This window comes from Rhinolophus sinicus, chromosome 17 (assembly GCF_057876585.1).
Source record: "Rhinolophus sinicus isolate RSI-liver-muscle chromosome 17, RSI-T2T, whole genome shotgun sequence".
Lineage (NCBI taxonomy): Eukaryota > Metazoa > Chordata > Mammalia > Chiroptera > Rhinolophidae > Rhinolophus > Rhinolophus sinicus.
This window is the reverse complement of record NC_142517.1, coordinates 213,310,900-213,328,389: the sequence shown is the minus strand read 5'-3', so window position 1 is coordinate 213,328,389 and position 17,490 is coordinate 213,310,900. Positions and strand designations below refer to the sequence as shown.

Genomic DNA, 17,490 nt, shown 5'->3' with positions numbered 1-17,490 from the left:
CAGCACATGGTGACCTTGGGGTGACCCCACACTGAACAGGGTGGCATGCAGGCACAGGGAGATGCCCTTTATTTTTAGCTACACGCACATCTGCATGAACAGCGCACACGTGGGCTTGCACTTGTTACGAAACACCAGGGTGCTAAGAACTGGGCCCTCGTGCTCCCAGGGCCACGTGGGCACTTTGGTTTCCACTCCCCCAGAGGTATGTGGGGTGGGCACCAGACTGGCTTCTGCTGGTCTTCTGCTGTGCTCCGCCCCTGATTGACCCAGACTGAAGGACAGGCCACCTGGGCCTGAGCACAGCACGTGTCAGGTGGTGCGGGGCCACCTGGTTCCTGTTCAAAGCCAGTCCCCAGTGGGGCCCTACTCTGGAAGAGGAGAGGGCAGGGGACTGCCACCTTTGGTCATCACACAGGAGCTGGGCCTGTGTTTCCACTTGCGGGCGTGTTCTGCACAGGGACCGCCCTGGGTCTCAAGGGGGACGATGCCCCCCCCCCAGGTGTCACTGTGAGGCCCACCCACAGTTGGTCTGTTGTTGGGAAGCCTGGACAAGCAGTTGTGGGGCACGTGCTGACCCCTTCTGCTCCCTCAGCGCTCTCGTTGGGCAGGATGGGCTTCATGCCTCCTCCTCGGGGGGCCCAGCCCTCCCAGGCGAGCTGCTGGCTCTCTCAATCACCTCCATCCACCTGCAGAACAGGGTGGCCTGTCAGTACCTCAGGATGCCCCCCAGGGCTTGCGCTCAGACCCCTTCCTGGCAGTGGTACCAAGTGGGCCAGCTAGAACCCCGGCCGCAGCGCCCAGCCCTCCCTCTGCAGCCCCTGCACGCACCTCCCACACGTGTACTTGCTCTCGGCCCGGAAGAAGTAGACGTGGGACCTGAACTGGAGCTTGAAGACGTGCTCCTTGTGGATGCCATCGGCCTCCCCAGGGACACTCACGCGGTAGCCCAGCAGCGGGAGGCTGGCCAGGGGGTAGTCATCCTGAGGACAGTACAGGACGGCCTTGGTGCGGCTCCGGCGCTCCCCAACCCCCACACCACACCGGCCACCAGCGGGACGCTGGGGCCCCCAGCTCCGTGAAGCTACTATACCTGGTGAGTTTTGTAGAAGAACAAACAGAAATTGGTGAAGACCACCCAGAGCTTCTGCCAGCCATTACTGTTCTTGAATTTTCTTAACAGATACCCTGAAAGCTGGTTCTGACAGAAAAGGAAAATCATAAGTAACGGCACCCGAGACCCCAACCCCCAGAGCGCTCACGCCCCTGACCCGGTCGTCCCATGGCCTCCCCAAGCATCCGTGCTGCCCCCACAGGCCTCCTGGCGTGGCCTCGGTTTTACCTGTGTGGCCATGATCAGCTTCCTGCAGCAAAACTGCTCCTCAGTAGTTAAGCTAACAAGTCTCTCTCCCCCTACATCACGAATCCCCAGTGTGAGGCGAGGATGCCGTAACAGATCACATGGGCCAAGTCTAGAAGGTTCTTTCGTGTGGCGGGAGGCATGGAACTCCAGGCCTGAACAGGGTGCCCAAGTGTGCCGTCCACTCTGCCAGGGGAGGCCTGAGCTGCCCTCTCAGTGCTGAGCTGAGGTGGGAGTCCTGGCCGAGGGGAGGCCTGCTCTCTACAGTGTCCCTCTCCTGCCACCCCTCCCGCCCTCTGGCCGGTGCCACCACTTCTCCCCTTGTACCCTCACCCGAGCACATCAGTGCACAACAGGGCCCTCTCCAGGACCCAGGCCTGCACCCACTGACAGATAGCTGAGGAGGTGTCCAGGACCACTGCCCCAGGCTCGCAGGGGACATACTCCCCCCGTCACATACACCCTATGTGTCGATCCCACCGTCCAGGCCCCCAGGTTCAACAAGCTCAAAACCACACTGAATGGGAGGTGACCTCCGCAGTGAGTGGCTGGAGTCCAAAGTGACGCTCCAAGTGATGGAGGCAGAGGGGAGGCGACAACCACCCGTGACAGGCCCACCTGAGAGCTCTGGGGTCACCACCCTCCTGGCTCTTGCCAGCACACACCCACAGTGCTGGCAAAGCCTGAGCTGCTCTGTCCAAGGGGCTTTTCCAAAGTGACTTCCTGACCAAGGGAGAGAGCAGGCTGCAGCTCAGCCCAGCCGCCTGGGATCCCCTCCCCAGCAGCCAGCGCGAGCAGAGAGGGTGCTGCACCTTGACGGCGGCGCTGTGGTCGGCTCTGGACACGCTGGTGTTGCGGTACCAGCACACGTGCACCGTGGCGTTGGCCCGGTGCTGGCCCTGCGCCTCCAAGGAGCTTTGGGCGCCATGAGCATCTTCTTCAGACTCTTGCTCCACAGAGCCCTCGTCGGAGGATCCTGGGGGAGAAGCCAGCCCGGCTCAGAGGACCCAGACCAGCCTGGGCCAGCGCATCAGGGGAGCCGCCGTGCCCCAGTCAAGGGCAGACAAAGAAAAACCACACAGTGCTTTTGCCAGAAGAGCTCGCGGCCCCTTCCCCCCGGGCGTGGCCTGGAACGTTCCTTATGAAAGGAGCGTGTGCTTGGCAGGCAGACTGTGACCAAGGAAACCAGGCTATAGAAAAGCTTCCTTAGGCGTAGTGAGGACTCCCGGGGTCTGGGCCAGGACTCACTGCGGGGAGGCGCGCACGCCGTGCTGCCGGGCAGTGCCGGGGTCATGCCACCACCGCCCTTGGCCGCTTCGATCGCGGTGTTCAGGTCATGCATCCACTTCTCCTTCTCTAGCTGAGTGCTGCGGGGGGAGGGCCGAGGCTCAGAGCCGGCTGGCAGGGCACCTTGTCGCGCCAACCTCTCAGGGACAGAGGTCAGAGTCCCTGTGTCACCCCTGCATCCAGTCTTGTGGGTCCAGAGGGCTGTGGGAAATGCTGCTGGTGGCTAAGCCTGCATCCCCCTGGGAGCTGCTGGGGTGTGTGGAATGGGATTCTTTACAGGGTAGTTTGTTCCAGAAACAAGGTTAAGTTTGGTGCTTAGGTACAACATTGGTTCCTCGTTCATTCGTCACTAAGCTGCCAAGGTCCCTGGCAGTTACATGTCCGGTGCTCTCTGATGGCAGCCAGGACACAGCAGGGTGGAAACCAAGAGTCGGATGCCCGCCGGAGAAGGAGAAATGCACTGGGGACACCCGACTCTCGCAGCAGAGGGACTGAGCACAGCACAATGACCAAGGTGGGGCCCTCCCTGTCGCCTTTGAGCTCAGGTCGCCTTCCCGTTGATCTGATGTGGGGAGGTGAGAAAGTAGCCACTTGCTCCTGCTGCCAGGCTCTTCCCACTAGCCCGCTGGCACTGCCCCTTGACTTGAATGTGCCAAAGGGCTCATGCCCCTGGAGACTGACCATCCTCACAGGCCCCTCACAGGTCAAGTGCTATGAACCCGAGATGCAGGGAGCCCCTTGACAGCACCACAGCCAGTGTCTGCGGGGACATTCTCAAGTCAGGCTGCCCCCAAGCTCCCCACCAGTGGAGAAGCATCACTTAAGGGGCATACGTCACTCCTACACCTGTGGGAGTGACACTCCCACAACTTGGAGGGGACTCTGCGTCATGACAGGGAGACCCCCACTCCTGGGACCCCAGGGCCCACTGCAATGCAAATGTGGAAGGCTCTTACCTGGCTGCCACCACAATTGTTTTCTGAGCTGCATAAATGGTAAAACAGTGTGGAACAGACCATTCATTCTCGCTTTCTTCTACCTGTGGGTGGGAAAAGAGGCAGAAGTCTGGACCAGGAGAAAGGCTGGCTGCAGCCAAGCTTGAAGCGTACCACAGGGGACGTGCCAGCTCTGTGCTGTCCAAGTCTACGCTGAATACGAGGTGCTATGGGAGCATGAGGGGCCCCCATGCCATGGCACCTGCCACCCATGTGGGTGAGCTGTGGGCCACAGGGCACCCAACTACTCACCGGTGGGTCCAGCACTATCAGCTGAAAATCAAGCACAGGAAAAAATGTTGAGAGTTATCATCACTAAAAAGAAAGTTGGACAATTAATCTTAAAAACTAGGTAACAAAACCTTATCAAATTAGGTTCAGAGAAAAACCTACACAGATTAATCTCAGTTATAAATGATTAAATGAAATAACTCCAAAATAAAATGTCAGCTAATCGACCTGAAAGCACAGACAGGAAATTTTCCTGTGACCAAGCAAGGCTGTTCTGGGACTGCAAGGATGGTCTGACATTAGGAAGCTGATAATAGAAATAACCCTGTCACAACGTTAAAGGGAAAAAAGTGATAATTTCTCTACAAGCTGAAAGCACCTTTGCTAAAATCCAACATGATATTTCTGGTAATATCTCTTAGATAGAAACAGAAGGAAGATGCGTTAACACAATAAAGATTATCTTTCTCAAGCCAAGAGCCATCGTCCTTTCCCAGGACCAGCCAGTTACGGATCATCTCACAGAATGGACAGCTTCCCTGTGCAGGGCCTGCCGACATCAACCACTGAGCCTTGCTCTCCACATAAAAGATCTGAAATTCACATGAACAATGGCCAGCAGGAGAAGGTGTTCAGATGTTAGCCTTCCCCTAAGTTAATATGTAAATTTATAGCTAAGTACCACATAACAATGTTTCGGTCAACAACAGACTGCATATATGATGGTGCAACAACAGCCTCAGATGTTTCGTGTTTCGTGTTCACATAAGATTATATTGGAACTGAAAGATTCCTGTCGCCTAGAGACACCATAGCTGTCATAATGTCCTAGCACAATGCATTCCTCACGCGTCTTGAGGTGATGCTGGCGTAAACACAACTATTGTGCTGCTGGCTGTATAAAAATGTAGCAGATATAATTATGTACAGTATGTACACTGATGATAATAAATGACCTTGTTACTAGTTTATGTATTTACTATGCTATACTTTTCATCGTTATTTTAGAGTGTACCCTTTCCACGATTAAAAAAAAGCTTGCTAAAACACAGTATGCTGTTACACCACCAGTAGCCTCATATGTTTCGTGTTTACTGTGTCTTTTGATTGCATTATTTTCTCTTGTGCTTGATGTAATCTCCTGTTGTTTTATAAATTTCGCGTAGCCAGAGTGTGCAGTGCGGATAAAGTCTCCAGCTGTGCACAGTCACGGCCTAGGCCTTCACATCCACTCACCCCTCACTCACTCACCCAGAGCAACTTCCAGTCGCAGGCTCCATTCAGAGGAAATGCTTACACACATGAACCATTTTTTATCTTTTTTCCCCCTATTTTTTATCTTTTATACCATATTTTTACTGTACCTTTCTGTTTAGAGCTACACATACTTAGCATTGTCTCACGATTGCCTACAGGTTTCACTATTGTAACGTGCTGTGCAAGCAGGTAGCCCAGGAGTGGTGCGCTGGCCCGTGCAGCTCAGGTGTGTGGGAGGCTGTACCACCTGGGTGTGTAGCTGCCTCTGTGGAGTTCGCAGAACGACAAAATCACCAAATGACACACTTCTCAGAACAGACTCTTGTCATCAAGCGGTACATGAACGTAATATAATTTCAATAGAAATCCCAGTGGTGGTTTTCGAAACAGTTTGATTCTAAAATTTATTTGGAAGAATTAAATACTTGAGAATAGCAAAAAACTTTTTAAAATGGAGGACGAATAAGGGGTGAGACTCACCCCCATAACTCCACAAATCAGAGAGTGGGGCTGATGCTGGGACAGAGAAATGGCACAGAATGCCCAGAAAGAATCCAAGTGTGCCAACAGGTTGTTTATATGGTAAAGGCAGCTCCTGAAATCAGTGAGAAAATAAAGGATCCAGAGAATAATGGGAAACCAACTACATGGGTAGAAAATGTTACATCCCAATCTACTAATAGCCAACAAAATATTTTAGGTAGATTAATTAAATGAGAAAAGACTTTCTGAGCTGGTATCAAGGAGAGAAACTGTAAAGGAAAAGATGGGCAGATCTGATTACATAAAAACATCCGAAGGGGCAGCCAGATGATTCAGTTGGTTAGAGCGCGAGCTCTCAACAACAAGGTTACCAGTTCAATTCCCGCATGGGATGGTGGGCTGCGCCCCCTGCAACTAAAGATTGAAAACGGTGACTGGACTTGGAGCTGAGCTGCGCCCTCCACAACTAAATTGAAGGACAAAGACTTGGAGCTGATGGGAGAAACACCCTGTTCCCCAATATTCCCCAATAAAATAATAATAAAAAACGTCCACATTCACTCCTTTAACAAGTATGTGCCAGATGCTGTTCTAGGAACAAGATAAACACAGTCCCCGTCCAGATGGAGTTTAAATTCTGCAAGGTATAAAACCAAACTGCAGGCAAAGGAAAAAGAAATAACTAAGTGGGAAGAGCATCTGTGACCTGGGAGGGTTGGCTGGCATCTTTATAAATGTTTCACAAATGTGTATGAAAAGCTAACAGACCACGGAGGCCAGAGTGACAGACACGCATGAGTACCTCCTAGAGGGAAGGCACAGGATGCCAAGAGACGGACTCAGCCAGCCTGCTGACTGGCCCAGGGTCACCAAACTGGAAAAGAGGAGGCAGAATGAATCCCCAATGCTCCCCAAGGCCGTGGGAAAGACGCCGATTCCGACACACTTATTGGGATGGTCAAATGGTGTTACGGCCAGGTAGCAGTCATACTCGAACCATGAAACCAAGTGTACACTATGCTTAAACAACGCCTTTGGGAATTTATCTCAAGGACATAATTAAGGATGTGTAGAAAAACCAATGCAATGGTGTTATTTCTAATTCTGAAAAACTAGACGCAGCCAGCATGCCCAGTACCGGGAACCAGTTAAGTAAACCAGCTGGAGCCTGGCTCCCCGATGCACTGCTCGTCTCTACTCAGTGAGGTGGCAGAAGCACAGGGGACACGAAAGGAATGTTTGTGATGAAGTGCGAAGCAAAACAAGTGCAGGTCACAAAACTGCTGGTAAAGGTGGGTCCACTGTGGTGGCAGAAACACAGATCCACACATGAAGCCAGAGGGCATGTCGCAAAAGGCCGACAGTATTCATTACTGGTTGGTAAAATTGTGAGTTATTTTCGGTTTACATTTTCAGTTATTTTTTTCTACAATGAAAATGTAATTTTTAAAAGTATACTTTAAAACAGATGGGGTCTGCTTCTAGAGATGGCAGATGAGCTCATTCAAACCAATGAAGGGCCTGTCACAGACACCCACAAAGGCTGTGGCGCTCGCTGGCAGGGGGGGCCGTGCTGAGGAACTCAGGCCGAGAAGGGCCAGACGCCCTTGAAGAAGACGGGTGGACATTGCTCTGTGCTGCGGTAATCGGACCAGGCGAGCCAAGCACGACAGAGCAGAGCATGGTCGGGCCCCCGCCCACGGAGACCGGGACAGGAGGCCTGGCAGGGCTGCGGGAGGTGCTCTGGGCCGATGGCACCCCTTTATGGCTAACCCTGAAATTGGCCTCCTGTCTTTGCTGCTCCCAAAGATGGGCTCCCGGCGGAATGCAGATTAACACTGGAGGGCAAATGGAGAGCAAGTGGAGAGCACGTGGATGTGTGTGAGGGTTGCTCCACAACCTTCAAACACTGTCCTCATTGGGCCACAGAAAGCACTGAACACACAGGAGAAGGTGGACAAACTGGATCATGTTAAAATGAAGAATTTCTGCTCATCAGAGACATTGTAGTGTCACTTCACGCCGGTGACGGCGGGGGACATGGACACGCCCCGACAGGCGTGTGGTGTGCATAGTGCTCCCGGGGCAGCAGGACCGCTAATGGCCCAGGGACAACAAGGCAGCGGACATGGGGCTTGCGACTCTACATGAGGCCACACAACTGACTCAGTGGAGGGACCTCACAGTGACGTGGAGGGCAGAGGCTGGGTGCCAGGCTCCCTGGGAACTCCCGACCCGTCATGCATTGCAGCCTGCCCTCTCACAAGTGGTGATGGTGTCTAACAGTTTTAAAGCTGTGCGTGTGTGTGTAGTATCTAGTTATGAGGCCACGAAGAGCAAAAAATTGTCAGTGAAAGGAGATACAAATGTAAAAGCAAAAAAGTAAAAACCCTACAATCATAAGAACTGGTGGCTCAGTTTTCTCTCTCAAAAGCTGTGTCAGCCCCAGCTCTCCAACAGCAGAGTGGCCCCAGTGCCCGCCTGGGGCTTTTATTGTGTCTTCCACCAAGGCACAGGGCTCCCTAGGTGTGCAGCCGGTGGATGAGGTCAGCAGGTGCTGGCGGTGACCACAGGGCTGAGTCTGGAAGGCCCTGGAAGGGCCGCAGGGTAACCGCAACAGGTGGGAACAGAGTGAGGAGCCCGGCAGTGCTCTGAGGCAGCAGACCTGACCCCCCCAGAGCCCCGCCCAGCACTCACCAGCAAGCCGTGGAGTGGAAGAAGGCCTCGGATCCGGAAGTGGCTGGTCCCTGAGACACCTCTGCTTGTGTACAGCAACATATCTGAGAACTGAGCCGGGAAGCTTTAGACAAACACATTTCAAAAGTAACAAGGTTTGAACGTCTTAACTGTCAGACAAAGTTCAACTCCAAGGGCCCTTATGTGGTTATAGGATCTATTCAGCCTACTGGAGATTTTTGGCAAAAAAGGAGTTTATATTTCATACAATCATTTCTGACCAGAGGTAACTAGTAACCACATGATGCAGCAGACGTCTTGGGCCAGTTACCCCTCATTCCAACTGCTCGGGTCTCAATGTACTGACAGGATGTGAGAAGGGAGTGGATAAAAGGAAACCTGGTGGCAGCAGGGAGGGCCTTGGCTCCCAGAGTCAAAGCTGGAGAGCAAGACCCTTCGAACTGGCCACTGGCAGGAGCAGTCATCCCTGTGGCTACAGGTGCACGGGCTTTTCTAGCCTCTGGCTTTTGCTCACCCTGCACACCGGTGCCCACAACCCACAATAAGGAAGGCGGTGGGCCCGGACTGTTTCCTGCGACCCTCACCTGGCTCCTGTCTGACTTTGAGGCTGCCTGCCTGGCCAACGTGCTGGCACAGCTCCCCTCACAGAGCCACTGGCATCCCACCTACCAGAAAGAACATTCTCTGCTGCAGGCCCTTCTTGGTGAGCTTGTGAAGGCAGCCCTCGCGGATGAACTCCTGCAAGATAGGATGAGGTCACCATTTGTGCTTCTCTGAGCCCATCCGGGTGAGGCCCGTGCTCAGCGGTGGCCTCCTGCCCAGATGCCCAAGGACCCTCTGTGCCTTTCTACCTTCCTGCCTCTTGTCTGCCCCTTTGGTTCCTGTCCAGGTGCCAGTTAACTCAGTCCCCAGACTGTCTGCTGAGCACCTGCCGCTGCGTCTCACCGCAGGCCGGCTACGCTGGGGGCCACCATGTAAAGCAAAGGGTACTGTTCTTATTGAGGAGAAGCTTTGGAAGGTTCAGCCATGGAGATAACATCTGAGCTCAACTTTGGGAAAAACTGGGCAGGAGCAGCTTGAGAATGGGAGGGAGGAGGATGAGCACACCTGGCCCCCAGCCAGTACTGGCGGCTCATTCATGGTAGCGGCCGCACGGCCTTTGGAAAAAGCATCCCTAGTATTCACAGGCGTCACAGCCGAAGTGGGGCTGATGCTGCTGGAGGACCGTCCATGCTGTGTCCCGGGCAGTCCTTTGTGGAAAGAGGAGGGCCGGGCCCATGAAGGAAAAGGAGACAGGGCTTTGCCCCTCCCTCCAGAGCCTGAATGCGTCTCCAGGACTGGGGTGGGGGGGGTGGGGGGGAACCACGTCCTTGTGCTTCCCCATCCATGCTGTGACCCAGGCCCCACACCTCTGCCTCTGACGACACAGATAGCAAACAGGCCCCAACAACATGCGCTGCGGGCGGAAAGCGAGTATCCTGGCAACCCCACAGACTTCTGGTTTCGACAATTTCTGGAGACCTTTTACTGTCTGTTACTCCTTTCAGACAAGTAGGTGCCTGAGCTTCGTGCCCTGAGCACACGTGTGCGGACCCTGTCACAGCAGCCCTCCAAGGACCTGTGTGAAGCACAGGAATCCTGGACAGATCCGGTCACGGCAACATGAGTACCAGCCCAAACGGAGCCGGCAGCCCTAGCAGACCAGGAGGTGTGCACAGCCGGGCTGGGCCACCTGTTAAGCTCTGGCCCTCACTCCAAACCCGGAGCCGGCGCTGCTCCCACAGGCGACAGGTCCCCGAGGCTGCAGCAGCGTGTCACCCTTGCAGAGCCAGCTTCACTGGCCCTCAGAGGCCCAGGGACCCCAAGCAGCAGCCCCAGGCCCACGGGTGTCTTCCCCACTGGGTTCAGCACCCTCCCCAGCCCTCATGGGACCTGCTCCACAGTCTGCCCCCTTGATACTTCACGGTTCTTCTTATCTTTCACCTTGTTGCCCACTTTCTTACCTGGTTGACAAGCCTTGCTCTGAACTGCCTCTGCTGAAACACCTGCTGTGGGTTGTTTCTGACTGATACACACATGTAACTCAGGGAGACCAGGAACCCTGGGTATGAAGATGAGGCTTTGGAGCTCTGACTAATAAAAACCATTACGGCCCAGCAGCTACTTCATGCAAGGCACTGGCCGGGCAGCTGACTGATATCAGTCCCCTTGCCATCACCCGGGACCCTCCATCTCAGAGAGGTGGGGCCCAGGCCGCACGGCTGGGGAGAGCTTGAATTCCAGCCTTGCCTCCAGAGCCCACCCGGTCCCTGCTCTGTGGGGCTACTTCTTTTTGTTTTTTTGTCCCTTCAGTGACAGTTCCCTGGGCCACATCTATAAGTCACGGCATGGGGCGCTGGGGAAGCCACCATGTGTAACAAGGGCCCTGCCGACCTCCAGGACCTTACAGCCAGCAGCATCACCAGAGCTATGGAGACAAAGGGAGACATGAAACGGAGCTGTCCGGCACCAGAAGCCCCAACTCCAGAAGGGCAGGCCCTCCGGATGTTTCAGTCCTAGTTCGTTTCTTTGAGCTCATGGTCCCACGCTCTCGGTAAATTTTACCAGGCTCACACAGAAACATAATTTACACATCCATACTCCATGACATGTATGTTTGTGTTGAGACAGGAAACATCCCCTTAAAACACTTTCCTTATGTGGATAGTACTGAGTTCAAAGCAAAAAACACTAGTGATAGAAAGTAAGCAGCCCAGTAGATATGTATAGACACATGGGGGAGAGTTGGGAGTTCAGAAATAAATCCACACATCTATGGCCCATTGGGTTTTGACAAGGGTGTGAAGACATTTGAACAAATGGTGCTGGGACAACTGGACATCCACATGGAACAGAATGAAGTTGGGCCCCTACCTCACACCATCTATAAAAATGAACTCAAAATGGATCAAATGTAAATGTAAGAGCTAAACCATATGAAACTTTTAGAAGAAAACACAGGGGTAAATCTTCACGCCTTGAATTAGGCAATGGGTTCTTAGCTATGACATCAAAAGCACAAGCAACCAAAGAAAAAATAGATAAACTGAACTTTATCAAAATTAAAACCTTTCATTTTGTAAATGATACTATCAAGAAAGTGAAAAGACAACCCACCATACAGGAGAACATTTCAAAATAGTACTCTGGTGAGGGTCTGGTATCTATAGTGAATAAAGAATCTCACAACTCAAAGGAAAAAGACAGAAACCCAATTAAGAGATAAGCAGAGGGCCTGAATGGGCATTTCTCCAAAGAAGGCAAACAAATGGCCAATAAATACATAAAGATGCTTGACATTCGCCATCAGGGACATGCCAACCACCAGATGGTGAGAATGAAGAAGAGAGAGGAGATAGGGAGAAATCCGAACCCCCAACACTCCAGGCGGGAATGTAAAATAGCGCACTTTGGAAAATTCTGGTAGCTCCTCAAAATGTTAAGCATAGAATTACCCCATGACCCAGGAATCCTACTCCTAGGGTACCCAGAGTTGAAAACACACGTCCACACAAGGATTTGTACAAGTGTTCCCGGCCGCACTAGTCACAAAAGCCAGAAAGTGAAAACCGCCCCGCGTCCATCAGCAGACAACTGTGTCCAGAGAATGGGGTACTCCTCAGGCACGAAAGGGAGCGAAGCGCTGAAACATGCCACATGAATGACCCTGGGAAAGATGATGCTGAGTGAGCAAAGCCAGTCACAAAGGCCACGCACTATGATTGCGTTAGGAGAAATTTCCAGAACAGGTAAATCCACACACAAAGCAGGGACGGAGAGGGGCATGGAGTGACTGCTAACAGGTATGGGGGTTCTTTTGGTGATGAGCATGTTCTGGAATTAGATAGTGGTGATAGGTGCACAACCTTGTGAATATACTATGAACCACTGAATTGCACTCTTTGAAAGGGTGAGTTCTGTGGTACATGAATTACCTCAATCAAAAACCAAGAAGTAAGCAGCTTGAAAACTTTCTCAAATAATTACTCACCCTGCCCGGAGCGATGAGGTTCTCTATACCAACCAAGTCCCGCTGCAGCTCTGTCAGCTTCTGGAGGTTCTCCAGCCGGACGAGGCTGTGTTGGAGCGTGGAGGTCACCTCCGTGATGACTTTGAGGGCGTCTGTGTGAAGAGACCTCTCAGTATAGGCACCGAGGCGGGTGGGTCACGGGCGCACAGAAAAAAACTCTCCATCTACCTCTTTGTGGCAGGAAGTGGCATTTTAAAAAGGCACTTTTAATTAAAGGAACATTCTACCCAGACTCCTCACAGGACTGCCATCCATGGTTTTTGACTGCCAGGCACAGCAAGTGCAGGTCCCTGCACATGACCCGAAACTTGGACTTGTTCACCCTGCCCTGCTGACTAGTTAACACACAGGTGTGGAAAAAGAACTGCTTTTGCAAATAACCATTTAATGTTATGGGCAAAACAGTATTTGTTCTTTAGGAAAAATCATTTCCTACAGTTTAAAGTCTAAATCATTTGCACCTTTAAAGCACTGTAATTTTCTGCTTGAATGGAGGAGCAGATGCTAATCTTACAGTTCAAGCAAAGTTATGTAAATTTAGAATCAGGAATTGTACAGACGAAACACAAAATCAGACATGAAGAGTAGTCCTCAGAGCATGGGCCAGGCCACACTGGGAACAGCTGCTGGGCCAGACCTGGTCCCGCCCCGGGATGCAGTGACCACATCTTCCTTGTCTCCTTGTTGCAGCTACTCCTGGGGACCCTGGATCTTCCCATCAGGACTCCGGCTGACTGCCTGGCTACAGTGCCTTGTGGTCCCATGAACCACAGCAGATGTCCACTCCCCGGGCTCCGCCTGCCTCTCAGCTCTAACCCAAAAGTCTGCTAGAGCAAGGTTGTGTGACTACTGGCTCATTTCCTCTTCAGGGGAGGGGACAACACCTGCCTCACAGCTCTGATAAAGTCATATCAGGGAGCACATGGGGAGATGAGTTATTCCTTCATAACTGACACGCACTAAGAGCCTTGGTGCTGCCACCACAGGTACTGACACCTGGAGTCGGCTCCAGGCAGACTCCTGAGCTCCGGCCCGTCACCTGGCCTCGTCATCCCTCAGGCCCAGCTCAAGTCTTAGTGACACATTGTTGGTGGAGGCTCTCTTCACTCTGCTTGTTCACTGCAGGCTGCCTGGCCCCATGTGTCAGCCCTGGGTGGCACCTTGCCCTCAGATGCCATGTTTGCATGGAGTGTAGGGCTGGAAGGTTTCGCTGCCACATGGGTTCCGCCTTGCACTTGGGCTGGCCCTGGAAGCTGCCAGAAGCTGGGGATGCACTTCAGGCCTGATGCAGGGTTGCTGTCAAGGGTGCCACCTGTGCCTGGGTTTCCACAGAATCAGTGTGATGCTGATAAACCATCAACACACACTTAGCACACACTTATTTGAATGAAGGACAAAATTAAGATACAAGGCCACTTTCTCTAAGCCCCAACCTAAAGGTACCCCATTTTTCCAACAGGTTCAAGCTCAAGCTCTTGGGAAGATCAAAATGGCTGGTAACATCTGCACCCCAAGGGGCCTTCCTCTGAGGGGCTGGGGGAGGGCATTGTGCTGGGAAGGGACTCCGACCACTGTGGTCAGCTGAGCTCCATCAGCAGGATTCTCCTCACCTTCCAGAGATGGCTGGGGGCTGAAGCAAACCCGTCCAGTTGCCAGTTAGCGACACCATGTTGTATTAACAATTTACAAGGCACTTTCAGAAATGCAGCCTCATGTGGTTTTGGCATCAGCCCATGTGATGGGTTTTACCAATGAGGAACATGATGGTAGTGAGCTGGCCAGGAATGACCTCCCCTGATGACCTGGGAGGGGCCACACCTCCTCCCAGCACTGCCCGCCCACAGTTGACCATGGGGAGAAGGCTGACCATGGGGAGCATTTTAAGTGGGCTGCATTTATTTATTTTCTTGAAAATGCTTGGAAATGTTTTTGACAATTTTGTCTTTTCCTTTTTAGCAAACACGAAACACTTGCTTTTAGAATGGAGAAGAGAGTTGTCAATATTGTGTGATTCATTTTGTTTCTTGTATATTAGAAAAGTGTCTTATTTATACCCACTCACGACTATGGGAGACCAGCTAGAAGGAAATGCTAGTCTTTCATCTTATACTTTCAATGACAAGGGCAAGTTTCCTTGTAAAAACCTTCTGACAGACTCGTGTCCTACACTAAATTACATTACAATTAGAAGTCACATTTGTAAGTTGAAAAGGTCCGGGTTTATTCCTTTGTCCTTTTAACACACACACACAAAGGACAAAGTCCATCTATGGCAGAAAACTTTAACAGGCCACCCTGGCCCAAATGTTTGCATTTTGGAGCCAAGGCTTCCAGGACAGACATGCCCATAGGCAGCACGTCACTCTGGGGGTACACTTCACCCTCCAGTGCAATTGTGGGGGCTCTGCCGTTGTCACAGCACACACTCCCTGTGATCAGACCTTCCCTCTGTCTTGCCCCAGGGTGGTGGGGCTGAAAGACCAGGACGTCTCCCCTCCACCAGCCCAGGGGTGGTGGCCAGGTCTGCCTACTGCATACTCGGATCTCTGGGGAGGAGCCAGCGCACCCTGCGCTGCCCAGGTAAGGGAGCCAAAGCCTTCAGGCTTGCCAAAGGGGCTCCTAAGCACACAGCCATGGCAGCCGTAGCAGGGTGGGGCCTGGTGCCGTACTCACCACGGCAGTCAGCATAGTCACGGTGCCTGGGAGCATAGTGCCCACACAGCCGGCTCAGCAGCAGGCGGTACTGCACCAGCCGCTGGACGGGCTTCAGCAAGAACGTGTTGAGAGGCAGGTAGCAGACTTTCTGGAGCTCGAACTCTCTGTACACTGTCTCCAGCTTCTTAAAGCGTTTGGTTGCCTTTTCCAGTTCTGTCAGGACCTCATCGTGCCTTTGGAAGTAGCTGGTAAACTGCTGTTGAGGCATGAAAGGGGGGCCTTTAGGTTCAGAGACCTGGGCGAGGGTCCAGTTGGCACGCAGCCTGTCTGTCTAGATGGCATTCCCAGTGTGGGTGTAAATTACTAGCTGGACACTCCAATGGGCAGAACAGAGAAAAATGGCCCAGCGCGTGTCAGCTGGGGCTTTCCAGCCTCCATGGAGTTTGTCCTGTCTCACCTGAGACGCCACCCCAACCAAACTTCATTGCAGACAGGAGGGCGGGGGCTTGGCCACAGCCACTCACCAGCACTCACTGCTGACTGGCTGCACGTCTCATGCGGTGAGTGGACAAAGGGCTTTCTCTCCACTTTATAGATGAACAACTGAGGCTGAGGGGGTTGTAAGGCACCTCGTGTGACACAAACATGAGCTCTGGGTGGGAGTTAAACAAACTGCGCACTCGCTCTGCCCTCAGGACCTGGGGGAGGCTGCTCTCACCCCCACTCCAGAGTGGAGGAAAGTGTTTGTCGACCCAGGTATACTGACGTTTTACTCCTGACAGCACAAAGTGCACACATGGATTTGGAGTGTTACACATATTAGACTTAGCTAGTCCCTATCTTCTGGAAGGTTTCTAATATTAAATCAGTTTGTTTTAGTGAACATTGCAGATGACTTACGGGGTATGATAAGCTCAAACAGATTTGTGTATTTTGATTTGAAATTTGTGTAGGTGCTTTTGGGATAGGTAGAACTTACTAAATAACCACCTGGCTCTAAAAACCAAAGAAGTGTCAGGGTAAAAACTGGGGCTCCAAGCAGGATGGAGCTCTTCTGGTGGGGCTCTCTGAAGACAGAAGTAAGCGATCCTGCAGCTCCCTCGGGTTTCTAGGTATGCAGTGGGGTCTGGAAGACGGTCAGAAATGTGGCTGGATTGGGTCAAAGTGGGGACAGGCCTGAAATGGAGGTGATAGCCAGCCTAGTGAACGGGCACAACAATAAAGGCTTGGGGACTTGGAGTGATGCAAGCAGGTGGGGGACTGAGGTGGGAGGGACTCCAGTTTCATGGCTGGATGCCGCAGAGCTGCCAGGATAGACGTGGGGGCAGGACAGGTCCATCCTGGGTCTGTTTCACAAGACTAAGACCCCTCAACAGTGAAAGCACAGCCTGCTGATTCCAACTCCTGTGATACCGGTCCTGACGAGGGGACACCTCACCTTCCCCACATGCTGACCCGGGCTACCTAGGGTTACCCCTTTTATACTTTCCCTGGCACATTTCCTTTATGGAACCCTAATGCCTTCGAGGAAAAAAACTGAACTATGAGCCCAGGAGGAGAGTGGAAACAACCCCCAATGGCAGCCCTGACAGGCTCCACGCAGTCCTCTGCAGAATGCTGAGCTCAGCCAGAGCAGCAACTGCACATGGGCCAAGGGGCTCATGAGCCATTGTGAATCACAGCACAGATTTCAGGGAGCCAACCCTCAGCATACTCTTCCTCTCTGAGGCTGCTCTGAGGATCGTAATTTCCTGACGAGAAATATGCTCTGAAGGGAACACCATCATGAGGGGAATGTTGTTGTGAGGAGAATGCTGTTCTGAGGGGAGCACCCTACTGAGGGTGATGCTGTGCTGACAAAAACACTGTCCTGATGAGAATGCAGCTCTGAGAAAAATGATGCTCTGAGGGGAAACCTGTTCTGAGGGGAGCTCTGTCTTGAGGGAAACACTTTCTTAAGGGACAGTGTGTTAAGGAAAACACTTCTCTAGGTGAATGCTGTCCTGAGGGGAATGCTGTCCTGAAGGAACACAGTTCTGAAAGAAACGCTATTCTGGTGGCAATGAACCCTGAAGGGACCGCTGCTCTGAGGAGAATGTTGTCTTCAGGGACACACTGTCCTGTGGGAACACCGCACTGAGGGCACTCTGTACATAGGGTATGAAGTCTCGATGGGAACCCTGTCCTAAGGGGAATGCTACTCTGAGGGAAATGCTGTGCTAAAAGGAATGTTGCTCTGAGAGGGGTGTGTCCTGATAAAAATGGCTTCCTGAGCCTCATGTGGCCTGAAGGGGAATGCTGCTCTGAGAGGAATGCTGTTTGCAGGGGACTCTGTCCTAAGGGCAACGTGGTTCTGAGGGGAACGCTGTTTAAAGGGGGACACTGTTTAAAGGGGAATGCTGTCCTGAGGAAAACACTGTCCTGAGAAGAATGTGTCCTGAGGGGAATGTTGTCCT

The 17,490-nt window shown here is 52.5% G+C and overlaps 1 protein-coding gene across 7 annotated transcripts in view; it reads right to left on the bottom strand.

Moving 5' to 3' along the window:
- Positions 1-46: 46 nt before the first annotated feature.
- Positions 47-17,490, bottom strand: part of FARP2 (FERM, ARH/RhoGEF and pleckstrin domain protein 2) — a 99,802-nt gene continuing 82,358 nt past the window's right edge. For 3 of the 7 annotated variants that reach the window (XM_074316527.2, XM_074316514.2, XM_019711685.3), the window contains exons 18-28: positions 15,053-15,290; positions 12,341-12,471; positions 8,980-9,048; positions 8,311-8,400; positions 3,895-3,915; positions 3,604-3,686; positions 2,609-2,727; positions 2,173-2,336; positions 1,094-1,201; positions 832-983; positions 477-689 (exon numbers count right to left, since the gene is read on the bottom strand). In XM_074316527.2, the coding sequence (XP_074172628.2) occupies positions 620-689; positions 832-983; positions 1,094-1,201; positions 2,173-2,336; positions 2,609-2,727; positions 3,604-3,686; positions 3,895-3,915; positions 8,311-8,400; positions 8,980-9,048; positions 12,341-12,471; positions 15,053-15,290 (1,245 nt within the window). In that variant the 3' untranslated portion in view covers positions 477-619. Of the gene's footprint in view, positions 690-831; positions 984-1,093; positions 1,202-2,172; positions 2,337-2,608; positions 2,728-3,603; positions 3,687-3,894; positions 3,916-5,147; positions 5,396-8,310; positions 8,414-8,979; positions 9,049-12,340; positions 12,472-15,052; positions 15,291-17,490 lie in introns of those variants that run through there. The other 4 variants (XM_074316530.2, XM_074316539.2, XM_074316547.2 and 1 more) reach the window with 4 other exon arrangements.